Below are 19941 nucleotides of genomic sequence, written 5' to 3' on the forward strand. Positions count from 1 at the left end.
CAAAATGTGATTAGAATTTTACAAGCTGAACATTCTATATTATAATTAGAAAGCAATATAAAAATAAAATCTTGTTTATATGACGTTAAAAGGATTCGTCCAAGTGGGACGTTCTCAAATTAATTTTCCCGTGTGTTCACATTTTCATTGCGCCGCCTAACAGTAATATGTTAAACAAAATTTATTATTAGCGGACATTAAAGATCCGAGGCGCCACGTCTGACGGCCGCCGACGCATCACGCTATACGTATATTACATTATTCTATTGTTCGCTGTGGCAACACACAACGGCATAAAAGTCCCAGTGACAACGTATTTCAAAGGATTTTCTTAGAAAATGGATTGCACTTTGTGAGTGCTCCCGTGGACATTAAGTAACACTTTACACTGTTGTCTCTTTAAAAACTGACCATTCAAGGATAAACCTCCCACGTTGTTTGACCAACTTGGTTAGCTGTAGCTTTTTCATATGAAACGAAATGAAATCCTTATATGTATATCTGTTTAAAAGTTTAGTTTAAAAGTAAAGTTGTGAAATTTCACGTCAAAGTGTAAACTAACTGAATTTTCGTTAATAAGGTTGCAATGTTACGATGAAAGGAATTACAGTCGAGTTTATTTAGGCTGTCGAAAGCGTCATTAATTAAGAATTACCTTATTTACTAGGAAAAATACGTCAGGAATTCCTTTATCTGCATCATTGCAACGTTATTTACAAAAATTGAGAGAATTTGTTCGATGTCCATTTTAAAAGCAGAGGGCAAATGAAGTGAGCATCCAAAGTAGTTCATAAGCTTTAAGCCGCTTACGCCTTTGTCAGATTGGCAAAAATGTAGCAAACAGGAATAAATGGGACTATCTCGTTACGTTGTTGTGAGTTTCACGTGTGTTTTAAATTACCTGATCGCTTAGATCTTTTAGAGCTAAAATAATTTTGTTACAAGAAGCTTTCATAGGTTTATGTATTTTTCAATTATACCTAATAATTACTTAAATGATTGTCATTGATGTGGTCTTACTTTCTTCTGAATATAATTGAAAATTAATAAAAGTAATAACAAAAAAAATATTCATATGTGTCACACAAAAAAGTTCACAGTAAAAAGTTCTTTCTGACCAATAACTTCTGATTATATTTTATTCAGCACTCAGTTGATGTTTCAGATTTATCTCGAACGTTGTTTTAAATATAATTGCTTTAATTTCAGCTGCACAATATGTTTATGTCAGGTCAGGCCTGTTCATTACACATTCTTGCGGTGTAAGCTCCTAAAATCTAAATATAGGTAATCGTAACGGTCTCCTTCTGATGCGATTACATTGCTGCATTATATACTCGCACGATACAGTAAAAATTGAATCTTTAAATAAAACCACGCTAAGGAATGTTTATATTTAAAATTAACTTTATACCATACGTCCAAACTGACATTGAACCATCATTGGGAGAGCTTTTATCATAGTACATCAATCTAATCAAAATTATTCACAACTATACCTGTATTTTACTCAACATACATTTCCAGCGTAGAAGCGAAATGTTTAAGTAAATATCTCTAAACGTCTACATTCCACGCTCAAACGGTAATGAAATAAGTTTAAATGTAAACAATAAAAAGATAATACAATTGACAAGTCCGGCGTTGCGCGCCGGCGCCGCGGGTACAATCGAGAGTGCGAGATCAAAGCGAGACGTGTTTATCGCTCGTGGACCATCGACTAATCAACCAACTGATTAATTTAATTAAACATTACGAGAAAGTTCTGTTTACTGCACGTTTCCTCGGGCCCACATGCGCGTTCAAAGGAAGTAGGCCGGACTATAAACAAGAGGGTATTGTCGAGACGGTCGCAGTGCTGTGCCGACACTACGGCTGCTTTCATACGGGACTCTGCTTTCCTCTTGCTATCTATTTATTTTATTTATTCAATTAAATCAGCTCTTTTGATCTACGGTAAAGGAATGTCGATTGCGAGCTATACTTAAGGAAAACTCTCTCAAAGCTCATGCTTTTTCTACAAGGGCATCTAATTTAATTTTAAATTATGTTTGGCTGAGGTTAATTGTTTATTGAATAACTAAAATACAATTGAGAGTTGTTTGGAATATTTCATTTTAAAGAATAATTTTCATTTTGACCCGGAGTAAAATATCATTCTCATCTCATTTAACCCTCTATAATTTTATTTATACCTATTTGAGACATACAGAGCACATTTTTGCTCAATTAATGCTCATGAATAATGATTATTATATTTTATCATAGGTGTATTTAGTCGTTACTCTTAAACTTGCACATGAATAGTAGAAAAATAAAAAAAATAAAAGGAATAATAATTAATGGATTCACATAACTCAAGATATGCTCATAAAAACTGCCAGCTGCTCAAATTATAATCAATGAACGGGTATCGATGAAAAAAATTATTACAATGTTATTTTACTTCTATTGTTTTAATTGCAAACTTTTTATTTGTTATATTTACTTTGTTATTTCTCAAAGAAATTTCAATTATTTCAATTTTATATTAATTAAGCGCGGTCTTAAGAATTTTAATAGCGTCCATGAGAATGAGCCCTTAGGTCGGCTGAGACGCGAGAGGCGCGATTGTGTACTTTGAAAATAAAGTAACGGACAAAAAGCAAATGTGCATTCTACATTTTTTACAACTAAAACATTAATTTAAAGCGCGCTAAGAAATGGTAGTCTTCTGAGAATATAAAGACGTTCCGATCTCGAGACCTTAAGAGGTACTGTTTATTATAGAAAATTGTGATATATTTAACATTATCCACCTGCTGACAAAATATTCGAAGCTTTCACAAAATATAGTTTTACATGTAAATGTACAATTCTACCTCAGATCTTAAATTCAAAATTTCATAACTTATGATATAATAATCTGAATCTATTCTCTCACTCTGGCCATCAGAATACAATAACATATCGTATAGACGTAGCAAATTCAAATTACATTAAAATATAAATAAAAAATTTACAAAGAGCAAGTGTCGTGTTATTATTTTTCGCGTCGACTTAACGTCCTTTAAAAGCGACATTACGGGGACAAATTTGTAAATAGAACAATATGGCGTCAGCGGGTACACACGAAGGTCCTTAACCCTCATTAGCTGGACGAAAGGGAAAGCGCGCGAAAAAGAACGAGTTAATTCGGGAAAGCCAGTTTCCGCGCGCTCAAGTGAGCCTCTTTTTTTCATTTTGTTTTTAATTAGTTGCCGCTTAAACTTTTTCGCGTTCCGTTGTTCACTTTTAAATCCTATTTTTATTTTTAACCCCTTTCAATTACGTTCTGAAGGACAGCTCGCGTTATACACTGATGACGAGAAGTTAGAAAACAATTTGATAAGTGTTTAATTAAATATTCTATCCCGTTGTGAACTTTTAAAATATAAATATAAAAACGAACATGTTACGTGCACTGCATCGAAATAATCCGTGCCGTATCCGCATTCGAAAACTTTGAGAAGTATTCCCGAACTTTTCCGATAAGCCTCGAGTGAGCTTGCTATAAAAAATATATTTTACTATTTGTAAAATGTTTTTAAAACATTCCAGGTGCTCACATTTTGAACTGCAATTGAAAATTCAATTAAGTGTTAACTGCATTAAAAGTTTTAACGATTTTATTCTAGAGTGAATTTATATTTTTCTTTTTATTGGAATATAGGTACGGGGGTTTTATTTGACTTATAATTCGAGACCTATTTAAATAAATTTTAAAAACATTTCCCACCATGCTAATTAAAAACAATTACGTTAAACAAATAAAATAATATTTGGCAATATTGTACATAATACATTCTATGATTGTACTTAAATATTTAATTAGGTTTGTGTTATATTCACTTCATCATCATTTCTTAAGAAAAACAAGAGATGTACGCCGATTTTAGATTAAAACAACATAACACAGCGAGACGCGAGCGCTTTGTATGAAAACATAACAATAGACATCCATTTGTACAATACAGAATTAATGTTCTAAATTAATTATAAACAGATGCGGGCGAAAATTTCCTTGTCTGTGTGAATGGAGACCAGATACATCATGAGCAATGGTGAGGCCCGGGGCCCTAATGTTATATTCTATTAAATTAACTCTTAGAATAAACAAATAATATTCATAATATTTATAAATTGTCTTGAAATGCCTTTATTGGTTTCGATTTAACACATAACGTATTGTATTGAGTTTATTACCTAATTGAAGTATTGTCGTTCTTTTTTTATTTTAGTATTAGGGTACGAGGAAGCTTCCACAAACTAAAATGTTTAACACAAAATCAACTTCATAACTTCCTTTAACACTGACCTTTTTTGATACTTTGTGCCCAGTCAATTATATTTATTATCATATTTTTAATAAATTATTTGCCTCATTTAATAATACAAAGACGTAATACATTAAACTGTAATAAATATCTATACCGGTATAAGTTTAGTCAAAGCTCACAACTTTTGACTAATGTCATAAAAATATCAATTCTCCCTATGAATTATATATAAACTCATACAGAGAGATAAATCCACTTGACCGTTTTCATAAATCACTAATGCCGAGGTCCCAGGGGGATCGTGTATAACCGGTGGTGCGATTTGGTACAACCCTATCTAATGCATTATGAGTTAATGTTGCCGTACGCACTGCAATACTGCACTATGGAGAAGAAATTTTACAGTAAGTATAGATTTACTCTTTAGTAGGTACGTTTGATAATGTTACGCACGGGTTGGTTATGAAGCTTGTTTTGGGAGTGTATAGATTTGTTTAAATACTGAAGTAAATATAAATAAATATAGTATGTATAAGATAATGTTATGGGTATTGAGTAGAATGAAATGCATTAGTTATTGATTTCAATTAGTTTAGCATTCGCGATGTTTTCAAGAACACAAAAAGAAACGTTAAGAAAACATTTGACAAGTTAAATTATGAATATGATTTATACTAATTCTATACACGGTTCATTTTAATCAATGAAAATATAATAATTTTCCACGAATTAAAATATTTAAAAAAAGCTTTATTTTTATCGGCTCGACTTTTCCTCGTAAAGCTCGAATAAGAATAATCTGTTAGATTTCCTGCTAAGTTTAAATTCCATAAAGTTGTGCTTTAATGAGCTGCCTTAAATATTTTTCTGTGAATAATAGGTTTATGTGGTACGAGTAGTAAAATTCACAATTCTATAGCATAGTATATAAACATATATAAATTCCCTTTATAGCTATTTTTAGGAAGTTGGTGATATAATTTGTCCATATTATTTAATATAAATAATTATATTATATAATTTAACTATAAACATATAAACAAAAAATTCACAACTAAGCACATACCGAATTTAACTTTTATTGTCTAAATAACAATGGATTTACTAAGTTTCCAAGTTTAGTGGAAGCGTTATTATAATTTAGTTTGTATATATTCACAGGACGAAGTACGCAGGAATCGTGGAAAACTTCTTGTTACACTATGAATAAATATAAATAAATTAAACACGAAACTGAAGGTTCTCGACGTAAATAATAAATTAAGCGGAGTTTGTTCGTAAGCGCGATGAAATAAGCACGGACGCATTAAATATTTTAACCGATTCGTAATACGAAACTATACTCGTATTTTATTCACTGAGGACCATCTACACCAGTTACCTGTTTCGTCCGGCGCTGAATTATATATAAGTGTTATAATTCCAGCGGATGTATAGGTCGTTTTAAATTAAAAACAAATGTTCGTCAAAGTTCGCCCTAAATAATTCAGGCATCGCGCCTTCCCGCTCGCCGTCGTAATTGGGAGACAGAGGGGTGAGGCGGGCGCGAGAGGTGCCGGGGGTGGGGGTGGGGTGATAATTAACATGTTTGTCTTGCTTACATCGTCGCCAGCGCCGAAACTACGCCGAAGTCAAATAAAATCTTACTCGTTTTGCATAAGTGCCGACTCACTAATATTTAACTTTACAGATACGACAGTGCCTGTAATTAATGCGATGTATTAAAACTTCCGAATGTGTGCGTTGAACTACAGTTATGAGGACGTTTGCATACTTCTTAATTCACATGAATCGTGTGCGACTTTACTGCCGCTTTAATATTTGAAGTGTCTGTAAATTGAAGAAAAGTAAAAAAGAGAGTAAACAGAAGAAAATTAATATATTCTGCAACATTTTCACGACCTGACAGCTTTCATTCGGTCGGCTTTAAATACGTAACTCTAAAATGAGGACTCATGCCACGTTAATAATTTTAACTCAATATTAAAATCGCTTTAGGATGATAAATTTAAAACAGTCAGAAATTTCTGACAACTTTTTCAGAATTTATAAATAAATATTTTGTATTAGGTAACAATATTTGGGTAAACCCACTGCTGTTCTAACGAAGACATTATTAGGGTTCTAACAATATTATAATGTAGGAACAACATGATTCTATACAGTACACTAGTTCACCATATCATTACTGCCACGTTATTTACTATACCTCAGAATGGGTAAAACAACGTATTTAAACGTAAACTTCGAAAACACACACGCTGTGTCGAAATTATTTAATAATATATCCATGAAATAATAGGTCTCGGACAATACGAATGGCAGAAAATTGTATACACAAATGAGACAGTGTAATTGAAGTAACAACGAATAAAAGCTTTTAAACGGTACTAACGTCATAAACGGTACGTTGTGAATCGAGTGTGATCTTCCGACTTAAACAGTTCCGCTTGTATTTCATTTAAATTCTCTTTCGCTTTGCCATCATCGTCAGATGCGTTTGTGTATTACATTTTATTTTAATTTGCACTGCGGTCAAAGGGGAAAGATGTTATACATTATTAAGAAGCTTTTATGATACTTCCAATTTGTCGTTTAATTGTGGTTGGAACTTTAAAGGATTCTGACACAGACAGCTTAAATCTTTACTTTGATTATTTCTACAATAAATATTTATTCAATAAAACCAGCTACACTGAATAACGTAAGTATAGGTAACAATTTAATTACCGATCATCAAACTGAAACGAACTTATTAATTTACTGTTACATTTCATTGGATGCTTGAAAGCAATAACAAGACGAATAATACGAAGCAAATCACAATTAATCGCCACATTGCAACTCGGTTGCCGACATGATATTTTAATATCGCGGAGCTGTTAAATTACTGCATTGTATGGTGAAGTAGTATACTATTCCCATGGGATGATCAATCCCCGTTGTCTAATCACTCGACTAGTCCGCAATAGAAAATAGAACAATAAAAAATGGAATAGAGACAAACTCGAATACACGAATAGATCTAGACACAATAACAACAACGGCAGATGCGTGCAATAGACGCAAAGTGCCTATTAAGCCTTCAGACGCTGTAAACATATAAAATGAAGGTTATTGTTCTTCTGAAACAATAAGACCAACATATTCCACAATTGACTGAAGCCATTTCAAGTGAAAGCTCTATAGAAAAAAATAACCATTGGATACCACATCGACGCACGCTTAAACAATCAAACGGGGAACAAAAAGACAGTAATGTGAAAATGGATAATGGTTCGGCCTGAGAGAAGCGCGCACGGCGCGGCAGCGGGCGAGCGTTCGTCGGCGCTGCCCGCCTGGTCAGGGCCTCGCTGCCTCGCGAACAATGCTTACAGAGACAATGCCACTATCATCTATGTCGCAGCCTACATATTTATTAATTAAATTGACAAGTTTTCTTCCTATTCTTTTCTAGTCGCGTGTATCGACTGTATTCATACGAGATATTAAATAGAAACACAGTATCATTGCTTTGTAATGAGCGATTCAAAATAGAATTTTGTGAAGGTTTTTTTTGTTAATATATATTATTGTTAGTAATGTAACCGCACCCGTACCGCCGTGGAGAGGATGTGTGATTAGTTATCCTTCGCCTCTCGGCGGATTCCATCCCCATTCTTCGCTAACTCTCCTATCACAAATGAATCATACGTATTTACTGAAACCTAACTCACACACGGGAATCTCGCGACTGTAGTAGGGCGTTCGAGCAGAATATTTTTAAGAAGCCTTTTTCTTTTCAGTGGAGGACTTCGTTCAGGTTAAGTGTGAGATATTTTGATAGAGCTGGATATAAATACGTTAAGGTGCTATTGAAATATTATATTTCATTAAAATTTAAAGAAAATTAAGCTTATGTATTAGGCAGGATTCTTTTAATTATAAAAATTATGTCACTGTGTTCAATTAAGCAAGACGAGGATCGTGTAATCGTGTACAATATTGCGATATTGTAGTAAACCAAACAAAGCATACCTATCTTAAACGCCGAAGCTATCGTCACGGCTAGATTGACATGACAAACCTGTGAAAGCATGTAACCGTCGCCATTGGGCGGCCGTTGTTTCTGACGCCACTGAATGACGTTATCAAGATTCCATACAGGCGTGACCGGCGGATGGCGGATGTGCAGCCCATCCATCTGACAGGCGGTATGGAGCAGGAACCAATATTATTGTCGTAACGAGACGCACACGTGCGCGCCTCTTCAATCGCGACGAGCCTCGCTTGCCCTGTCTCGATCCCAAGCATTATCCGTCAAAGCTCAATAGCCGCACAAATTCACTCAGATTCAAACGATCCGACCTCCATTAACAGCTCCTTAATTTTATCACATAACCACTTCCCGCTAACCGATATTATACAATTCGGAAAACTTTTTCGATCCATTTTGTACTCGCTCATTAACAAATTGTAGGAAAGTTTTAATTAATTTTTTACATCTCGTAGTTTCGAAACATATAATTTTGAGTTGAGCGTAAACTCGCTTTTAAAGTTAAATAGAAAAATGCAATGTATTAAAACTACGTAACAAAGTTCTGAATTCATAAAAGCAAATTCATGGCTCCTTATTATACCAACGTGTGGCTTTCGAGTGTTATAGTATAAAATAAGAATTTTAAATGCGACATTTTTTTACACAGACCGGCTTTGTTACCGGCGTTTATGGAAATTATATCTTAATGTCGAACAAAGTTTTAAAACACGTCGTATGTTCGTAACGAGCAGGTCTGATTTTTTCATTACAATACCTACACGTAGATACGCGATGTTTCCATATTAAAATACATTTGAAAAAATAATGAAATTGTATTAAATTCTTGTTATACAATTTTATGCGCTACGGAGCAGCTGAGTTTTTCTCATACAATCGCGAATGTGGGAAAGAGTATTGTACCCATTCGTATATGAATATTATTTTAATAGAATAATGTAAGCGTAATTTAGCTGGCGTAACTTATTATGCACATTCTCCATGATGTGCAGCGTAATTGCGTAATACGGAAGCTTATTATAGTGTTCTTGAGCTATAAACCACAATGACAGAATTACGATGAAATAATGACTTATTTTGAAGTTATTGAAGTTCATTTTGAAGCATTTCACCACTGCAGGATCGGATCCTGGAGTTAACCAAAAAAACTTTTATGGAAATAATTGTAAGTGCATTCATACAGAAAAATCTTTTTAAAAATTGTATCATTAACATTGATATAATATTCATTTATAGATTGACAGTGAAAAAGTTTATAACAAAATTACAAACTTTGATAGAGAATGATTATTTTATGAAAACGTTTTAGTTTCATTTCAATATTTCAATGATATCTAAATGATAAATAACTATAGAAAGTTTTGGAGCTTAACGTTATTAAATATTCTAATTGATTGTAAGAGTTCACAAAAATAATTATAATAACCTTGGTAAGTAGTTATATTTATTTGAACAACCTAAAATACAAAAGGAGTCATTGAACATTTAAATGTCGGTCGAGTGTACACACAATTTAATGGTAATCAAGGTATATTAATAATTCTAATTGAGATCAATTGAACTAACTCGTCTCACCCTTGACCCTAATAAAAAGTATAAAGAGACCGATCTTCCAGGCTCTGCATATATCTATGCTATGTTAATGTTGTATTTTATTATAAATTAAATAAAAAATAATTTTAATAAATGTTTTTATTCTGAAAATTAACAAGAAACTATGCGATTCCATCTTATTATATTTGTATTAAGTAACCGACTTGTAAACTCCGACATTCAAAATGTAATTCTCGTATAAAATAAAACTATCGCGCTCTACATCGCCTAAGGCTATTTTCTATAAAATCTTGCACGATATTCCTGAGCTTTCTTTTGTAACTAATTACATAATCATGTTCCTCGTTTTATAATACCTAATAGGTAAATGTACCAGTGAGGCTGACAGAGACAAGCGAAGCAATAGATCGCGCTCCACCAAGCAAGAGATCGTTGAAAGCAGTTCAAGACCGTTCAGTTTTCAAGCTCCGGAACCTTCGGCACTAACCTTACTCAATAGCTTTTATTTCACTGCGCGCGTCAATGTCCTGCAATCTATTCATATCGCCGCTAACAACCACACGGATTAAGCCGTTCTTCTAAACTTTCCACGCGATCGAACCTTCATTTTTACATTCAGTTTACTTCTAGTAGGTTCTCACATCCGGCTGACGTATCCGAACGTCCAAAATATATTGTTACATTTAACAGTTAGTCCAGTTCAAAGGAATCTCTTCGCTTTTGTTGTAGCTCCTACTGTTTTTCATTTTAATTCACGATAGCAATTGTAACGGTCAGATGAAAAAAAATCGATTCATGTTTTAATTTACACCTACCGATCTCGAGCAGGAAGTTTACGACCGGTCGCTACGGAGTCGCCCCGTGCGCGTACACTGCACTTTATTTACATTGGGCCAGTAATCGCTCGGGCAAAGAGCGGCATTCTTTGTAGCGAACTACAAAACTTTATCGAACTTTTAATTGTGAACGCAGACAAAAGCGCCGTGTAATGTTCAGCTGTAAATTAGTAAGAAAGGTTTTTACAAATAAAAATTTTATGAAGCGCGCGACGCCGCACCGCTTCACTAGTCGTATTTACGTTGCGCGCACGTGCCCTAAGTACCGTTTCAAACGTTCCGATGTATTGTTTGTTTACCCAAATAAAACACTAAAATCCAATTCAATAACAAAGAATTAAAGATCCCGAAATAAAATTTATTGCTCGCGTACGATAAAATAGATTTATGAATGCGCCGCGCGAGCGACTTGCCCATAATATTATTAGGTACACTCGGAAAAACAATTTATACATATGTATACGTAGAACACGTGTTTGTTCGTGTTTCAATGCTCGGTTTGTTTTATTGAAAAATGCTTCCATTCAAACTGCAACCAGCAGCCTGGTACCTAAATTATTGATTGCCTAAAAACAAAGTGTTATCTTTGTTTATAAATTTTTTCATGATCAACGCTTTACACCTCAATACCCGTACTCCTTTCATAAATAAAGCAAGTATCGATAGGTACTTTTAATTAAGCAAGATAGATAACTATAAAAAATATATCATGCAGTGCTGGCTACTTTATTCGTCTAATTTTATATCAAAAGAGGTTGCTCCATTTTGTACATATTCAATTAAGACACATATTGAAATCACAAAGAGATAGCCGAAGTCACATGGAGAAGTGACATGCATCTGCAATAAATGCGATGCCTAGAGCACAACTGTTTATAGACCCACCCCACGTCATGCCGAATATGTCAAAAAAAAAAACATTGCGGTATTTTACACGTTGAAAATCACGGTGAAATACTTTGATTCAAAAAAGTCCACGGGTTTTGTTGTGGACGTGTCTGACGCGGAACGCTCGGAGCGTTTGCTATTGTTTATTACGTATTTTAAAAGTGGTTACATCATTTTTTATCCTCACCTATGTGAATAAAATAACTTATTTTCCGTTTACCGCTCATGGGATTATTGTTCTGGATTATTGCCATGCTTGTGAATCGTTTTTGTTTCGTCGTTTGCTGAATGCACTTTTATTGGACTAAATCTCAGAAGTAAATATTATAAACATACTGCTATAACTTATTGTAATTTAAAACAATTTTGTTGTTAACTTGAGACTACAATTTCGTTCAGCACCCATACAATTTGCATAAATTATAAATATTGTAATTATATTTCCTGTATGAATATTTGATTAACCTCTATAGATAACCGTAAAGTATGTATCGTTGACATGGTAAAAATGTAATATTTGAAATAATAAGAGCTTCCGGTAAAAGTTAAAAGTTACCTTTACAAATAAATGTAATTTGTGGTTATTTAAGTAGTACCTGCGCATTATTGAAAACATGTGCAAGCGCAATTGCGCGACGTAATTTGACCAACGACTTTAACATATTGAGCCATATTACAATTATTTATGATTACATTTTGTTGTTATAGAATAGACATGAAGTTCTTGTAAACATTAAAAACGTCGCAACTAACTCTGCTCTATTGTTCACAGGCCAAGATACTTGAAAACTCCCACGCCTGGCTTGGAGCATCCACATCATCTTTGGCAGGTCAGTCGATGCTTTTAAAATGAATTTTATACTGCTATGTATTCTAAAATTTTGATTTGAGACCCATACATAAGAAAAATAAGAATTCTGATAAAACATGCATGTATTTAGAACGTCTAGACTAGAAAAACACATTAAAAAGATTAATGGTTTTCTTTAATATAATGGCATTCCGCCATCCTGACATTGACTCTAAAACAAATAATTAGCTATAACTATTGGAACAATAAAGCTTCTGTTGCCACCTGTCTGTTTATTAATGGATATTGCCAATGTTTTGTAACAAAATTATTAGAAGAGAATACTTTATTGTTTAATCTAATATATCACAAACTGTTCTGGAATGTATGATTTCCAACAATATTTATACATAGCTTTTTTAAATATTAGTTTATTGATATATTAATAAAATACAATCTTTAGATAATTTACCTTTTTCATTTCTTCAACGCAACCGAATAAGCCAATGCATTAATACAACAATTATTCAATTTCAGTAGATAGCTACCAGTACCAGCTGCAATCCATGTGGCAGAAATGCTGGAACACCAACCAGAGCCTGGTGCACAATCTGCGGTTCCGCGAGCGTGGACCGCTCAAGTCCTGGCGCCCAGAGACCATGGCAGAGGCTATATTCTCCGTGCTCAAGGAGGGCCTGTCTCTGTCGCAAGCTGCACGGAAATACGACATACCATACCCGACGTTTGTTCTCTATGCCAACCGGGTCCACAACATGCTAGGGCCCAGCGCCGACGGTGGTACAGGTATGTGACGAACCTCCGCTAATGTTACTTCCATGAGAGTGGCAAATCAAAAGTTACTACTATTGTGTCTTACAACTTCGCGGTTGAAATTGACTTATCGTAGTTGAATCATTACTTGTATTATAAAAATACAATACAGACAAACATCGACCTTCCCATCTAGCGAATCTCATTTGAGTTCTATCACACGTAGTATGTAGTGACATAATATTATGTACTATACCTACATATTATATCGCATCAGTAAATTATGTACCAACGCGATACGTGGACGGAACACACTATAATGACCAATAGAAAACTGTTTATTCTGTATATAAATACGTAGATACTATTAGCAAAATTCATAATGGTTCTTCGTTTTTAAAATACGGTCACAAAAAGATGTATGCATAATGCCCCACTACTGGACAGGGGACTTCATATAAAATATTTTTAAAATAAAAGTTTAATAGTTATGAAAGGCACCTTTGCTTTAAACGAAGAATACTTTTTATTTGCCACTACTATCTACTTTATTATTTATTACTACCATAGTGGATGTCGTTTTTTAGTTTTCCAAGTATTATTTATACGCTATAAAACCGCAATATGCTCTAATGAGATGTTGTAAGTTACACAATATTACGTATACACTATATTTGTTATGCGTTGCGAATTGTTTTGTTGCGAATTTTTCTCATGTCAATTTTATTGTCTAGTTGTGTAAGACTCAGAGAGACAGTAAATACTATTTATTTAAATGATCAATGTGAGCGAACCAATGCGACTGTAATATTTTTTATTCATTGAAAGCATGATATATTAGTTACGTATTATTTTAAGGTGTATGTAAGTTTTCTTCTGGAAACTTTCTCTGCACTTGCACCCAAGAGCGAATCTCACCGTAATTTATGTGGATGTGGCCGCAACATTTGTTCCGCAACATGTTGAGGTATGGGTCGCTAAATGTTGCACAATGTATATAGAGAAAATTGTGATCGAATGCTACTCAATGTGTCGGGCAAATGTTGCTATAAAGTCTAATCGCCTCGATGACAGAGGCGGTCCACATCTCACTCCCGCGACAGATGTTCGCGGTCGCTCATGGAAAAGCGCACAGACGTTTTCAAGAAAACTTCGACCGAATCAACAAAAGATATTTCCATAATATCATTTGTTGTATCGTCCGCCATCCAGGGAAACAGTAATTGTGCGTTGCCTGTTCACGCTTTACTGTTGTGTGTCGTTGCAGATTTGAGACCGAAAGGTCGTGGCCGGCCACAGCGCATCTTGCTAGGAGTGTGGCCGGACGACCACATCCGTGGCGTGATCCGCGCGGTCGTGTTCCGGGACTCGCAGGCCTCGCACACCGCCCACCACATCAAGGAGGAGGTGCTCCCGGTCTATCCACAGATCACGGTCAGTATACACACTCCACTAATGAGGGCAATTTCTCTTCATCGATAAAACCCACACGTCCGAAAGAAACGGAATTGCACCTTTTATTGTTCATGCGTTTGATTCATTGCTCACAATGACCCTCCCTTTGCTCTGCTAATGCGAATATGCCTTTGCGAACTTCAATTATTATAATTGGCTGGCGATTACCATCGCGTTAGATTTAATTAAGATTTCTTGGAATTCCGTTCGGCTCTCGACCGTTTGCATGAAATAATTTTATTATGTTATTGTTTTTTATTGTTTAATATAATAATACTTTGTACCTACACCGACTGAATGTAAATGTCGATAAGCCCAACGGATGAATGTCGAGTAGTTTCTTACTGTATTATACGAGGGTTTCGGTAAGGAATTGCTTTTTTGTAATGCATCTTGTACATAAAAGTGTATAATACGGTCGGCGTGTGCGTTTTCAGGACGTTATGACGGTGGGGCAAAGTCCATATCCGGTCCCCTGCGGCAACGGGCGTGAGGGCGGCGTGTCGCCCAACGCGGCCGCCGCCGCCGCCGTGGCCGCCGTGGCGCACGGCCTGCGCCGCCAGATGTGCAACATGGTTGTGGCCGCACAGCGGCCGCCCGACCACCCGCCGCACCTGGGCCTGCCGCCGCTGCAGCTGCAGTCGCCGCGCCTGCCGTCGCCTCTGTCCACCGGCCTGGAGTCGCCACTGTGCTCGCCGCCGCCGCCCGGCCACGCCCTGGAGCCGCCGAAGCCCACCGACCCGTTCCGCCCCTTCGTCTCGCCGCGCCCGGACAGCCGCTATGGCGAGCGCGACGTGGTCGCCGAGATCACCGAGATGGGCCCGCCCAAGACGCCGGTGTCGCTCGGCAAGAACGGCAAGGACATGTCGTCGCCGCTGCCCGTGAAGATGGAGGCGGCGCAAGCGGAGGCTCGCGCGGAGAACATCTGAAGCCAGGCCGCGGGCCCGGTGGTGTCGCAGACGCCGGTCGGCCTGCCCCCACCGATGCCCGCTTACCCTTATTTCGTTCCGAACCGCAACTCCATCGGTTTCTTCTAAATGGCTTCTCGTACCGCTAGAGCGTACGAACGCTATCTCCATGTTTAACGTTAATTTGTCAGCATTACTTTCATATTTAATTGTTTAAAGTGGACTCACTGTGCAATAAATTGCTCGTTGTTTAGTTACAAATTTTGTATAACTACGGAACTTTATTTTTAGTTTAATTATAATATATAATTATTATTTCACTTTACATAGACATTTATGTAAGTGTCCCAATGGGATGATCATATTATTATTATTTGTTAGACAACGCGGGCGACGGGCGGCCCGCTCGCGACCCGCCCGTCGCCCTTATTGAATATATCTATCGTGTACGTGTAAGCTTAAGAATATAACCTAGATCCATCTATAAACGTAAGGATATCAAAATTTAAAACATTTGGCCCGATTCAAAAGACTGTTTGGTATACCTAATCATTACCTATATTTCAGCAGAATGCATCCATATGTCTAAGACAAAATTATAAATTAGCTCTAGATATAACCCGTAATTAAATGTATATCACTTGCATGTCGTCGTCAGTCGTCGCCCGTCAGGTGGATGTCGATGTCTATAGTAGTAGTGAGTGTTGCTTGCGGCTTCCCCCGAGCCAACTTCTCGTCACTCGTCGTGCAGCCAATCACCCATACATATTTGTAGAATTAGTGATTGCCAAATGTATTATAGATGTATCTTTAGCCAGTAGTGATTGTTCCAAATGTTAGGCTAAATTAGATGTGTGGGGCTCGACCGACCTCTCTGCATTAACTTTAGCTCGGTGTGTCGTACAGCTTTGCATGTTCCCTATTCAATAAAATTGCCATTCCAGTTTGTCCGTATTAGAAGACTCTGCGGATTTGTATCTACACGTATAACATTATGTCGAAAGATCACAAAATATTATATTACAAAAAATACAAAAAAAAATTGTATTCGTTGTATAATTCGTTAATGTAAGGAGGAAAATCGGCTTGCCCACGTTAGGTTTAGAAGCACTAAACACTCGCCGAGCGTTTGAATGTCATCTCTAGAACGGCTGTTAATCTATCTCGTAGCTAGAATATACATTTTCAATTTCCTTAGAATAGCTGTGTAACTAGGTGTAGCATCGCGCCGGCGACACTGCGCGCCCTCCGCGGCGCTTGCGTCCACCGCTCGGGGCTCCCACATTCCCTTCAGTGTTGCTAGCGTGAAAATAAATTAAAAACATATAATAAGGTGTATATGTACAAATTTATTTTATCAGCACCTTTCATACACAGATACAAATTTATTTTTATTAATAGTTTCGGCGGGAAAAAAATATTAGTATACGGACCTTCTTGCCGCAAGGGTATACCATGATTTAGATATTGTTGGCGGGTATTCGTTGGCGTTTACACAATATATATAATGAAAGGAGGGGGGGCGAAGCGCCGGCGCTCACGGGCTTCGGCGCTTCGGCCGCGCGAGTCTCGTCGCAGAATGTTCGAAACGGTGTATAAGTAAGTCTCTAAGTGGCCTTGATATCTCACTATTGTTTGGAATTTGGAGTAACTCATTCGGTTTAAGTTTGAAAATTTTGTAGGTATAAAAAAGACCAAGTTATGAAAAGAATTCATTCACAATCAAATTTAGTGTTGAAACTTTTGGCTATCTTTTGGAAATGGTTAACCTAGGGAAAAAATTAAATTAAAAAATGTTATATATAAATGGCCTATACGTTTCAGGTGTATTGCGTAAATTTTGGTAAATGTTACTACGCATATTTTCTATTGTATAAGTCTAGGCTAATGTGTTCAAAAACTAAATTAAAATTTTTGAAAAAAGTAGAAAGTGCCTTCCAAATTTTTTGACCACAGTTAGTGTTGGAACGGGTGCGGCGATGATCGGAAGGGAGCGGCCCGTGGCAGTGGGCCGGGCCGCGGGTCTCCGGTGCGCGGAGCGCGGATCGCGGTGGCCAACGGACGCACTCGCCTTGCCGAGCGCGCAGTGCGTGCGCTCAGAGTGCGCTGCGGTAATCACCTCCATCTGCGCATCTGCAACGATCCAAATGAAGATTTTATAAGAATCTCGTAGATGCGGCTCGTCTCACTGCCATTCGACCGTACTGAACGTTACTATAAAATTTTAGAATAATGAAAATTCAAAATTATTATATAAAATTAAATACATATGACTATTATATAGTAAAAAATATACAAAAAATTATATATTTGGCCGATGTGGTTATACCCTGACTGGCAAGCGTTAGATCACTATTCGGCATCAAAATTAATTCTATATTTATTTTAAATCAGTCTTACAATGCAGACATGCAAAGTGCCATTCGTTTGAACTTGAATTGTTCGTTTAACATCACATTCGGTGTTTTGTAGTTATATTTAATAAAAATTAAACTTATTTATTGTTCTGGGTGAAAAATACGATTCGATTGCATACGATATACCTAAGTGAAATGTGTTAACTTTCGTGATAGTTAAGTGAAAGATTACTTGTATTTGTGTGTACTGAGGCCCTGTGGCCACCGGTACCGAGAACTCGTATCTGCATCTTATTTATGAGTTTAAAGTAGATAATAATGTTTGACACACGAACGGTGTGCTTGTAGCATGACAACATTCTTATTAAAAATATTATTTCATTATTTTGTGATACTTACTATTAAAAATAGATGAATTGTAAAGAACAAAATCTTACACAATTTATTGTACCTACTGCTATACCTGTTTAATGATGTTATTTATTTTTAGTTAAAAGATTATTCCTACCGCCGTTATGGGCTCAAAGTATTTTATTGATTGACCTTACATATAGTTTCACCAAAAAATCTTTAATATTATTTCAGTCGATGTATTGTATTGTACCTATTTAATGTGACTGTTTAGTTGTAAGTAGTGATGCGCAATGTGTCAATCGATGTCAACTAACGATATGTAATTATATATTATTTTTTGTTTCCTTATCATATTCTTTAAATGTCAATATTATTTAATGTGTCGCTCCTGTTTGTTGTGTCCATTTGATATGCATGTTTTAAGGAAGCTATTAATGTTCTTCATTTTCAACTAAGTGTGGTTATTTTATTATAATTTTCGTAGTCATAATGCATGTTTATGACGTTTATCACTGTTGATATTGCATTACATTCGCGTACGTGTGCTTTTAGGAGACGCAACAGAACAGGAGGCAAAGACATCAATCAGATATAATATAAATGTAACTAGTTATACGTTAAAATCATCGTGTAGCGTATTAGTCATAACAATTATGTTATACTTATTCAACTATTGTTGTTATTATTTTTTTATTTTAATGTGCATACTTGTCTAAATCTAACTAAATGTGACACATTTTCGAGATCAAAGATATTAAGTTACTATATGTAGGTACGCTGATATATGGATGTTTAGATGTTGTAATCAATGTCCGAATAAAATTAAATATATTCTTTACTTCCATATAATAATAATCTACAACTTCAGTCACAATATATTTATGATTTATTATAATTGTGTAACTTTATATTAATTTTAATATTTTTACATCCATAATTATTATAATTAATCAGTTTCTTTTCGGACAATAATATTGTATTAACTTATAAATTGCTATACATTCGTCTGTCATCAAGTACAATTTGAAATTTGATGTAATTCTTGAATGTTTTTAATTTTAATGTGACACCAGTAGTTGACAGTACCTACCCAAATAAATATTTCGTTTAGAAACAGTTCACCTGATAAATTATTATTATTATGTAGTATTGTATAACGGTTCAGTAAATTTAAGTTCGTTATTGTCACAGTGTACCGTTGTCTGAATAAATATATAAAATAGAGCATAATGTCGTTTTATTTGAGTCCTTCAGTCCATTCCCTTTATTATAGATGAGTTGTACCTAATTATATGTTTTTTTATTAAACATTGAATCACACTGGATCCTCTACTTGCATATGAAGTAAAATTACCTACTGATTTACACAATAATAGTTACCTTTATCATATAGAGCAAATTGAGTATATAATATATCACTAAAATAAACAATAATTTAGCTGCTGAATACGATCTTACAATGCTAGAGTCTTCTTCTGTAGCAATTAGCATAACTTCAAAAAGAGCGATAAACTCTGATGCTGATATTTTTTTATAATTATATAACGAAATGATACGAATGGGTAGAGTTACTTTAATATTGATGCTGTTTTGCATTTCATTTCTATAACTTGGCTAAAAGAGTTGCGATTAATTGAAAGCTCCACTAAGAAGCCAATATACTACGAACTAAGGAAGCATATCTATAGGTACTA

At 35.5% G+C, this 19941-nt stretch overlaps 1 protein-coding gene across 2 annotated transcripts in view; it reads left to right on the forward strand.

Annotated features, from left to right (window-relative positions):
• The window catches only part of LOC149491268 (protein bric-a-brac 1-like), a 200435-nt gene extending 180958 nt beyond the window's left edge, over positions 1-19477 (forward strand). Inside the window, exons 2-5 of one of the 2 annotated variants that reach the window (XM_089714809.1) lie at positions 12385-12442; positions 12940-13206; positions 14441-14607; positions 15066-19477. In XM_089714809.1, coding sequence (XP_089570935.1) covers positions 12385-12442; positions 12940-13206; positions 14441-14607; positions 15066-15557 — 984 coding nt within the window. In that variant the 3' untranslated portion in view covers positions 15558-19477. The remainder of the gene's footprint in view (positions 1-12384; positions 12443-12939; positions 13207-14440; positions 14608-15065) is intronic. The other variant, XM_089714814.1, reaches the window with a different exon arrangement.
• The last annotated feature ends 464 nt before the right edge of the window (positions 19478-19941 follow it).

Source organism: Colias philodice, chromosome 1 (genome assembly GCF_061535455.1).
Source record: "Colias philodice isolate Cphi_HAF_F1 chromosome 1, ilColPhil1 Martin Lab GWU primary, whole genome shotgun sequence".
In the NCBI taxonomy this organism is placed as follows: domain Eukaryota; kingdom Metazoa; phylum Arthropoda; class Insecta; order Lepidoptera; family Pieridae; genus Colias; species Colias philodice.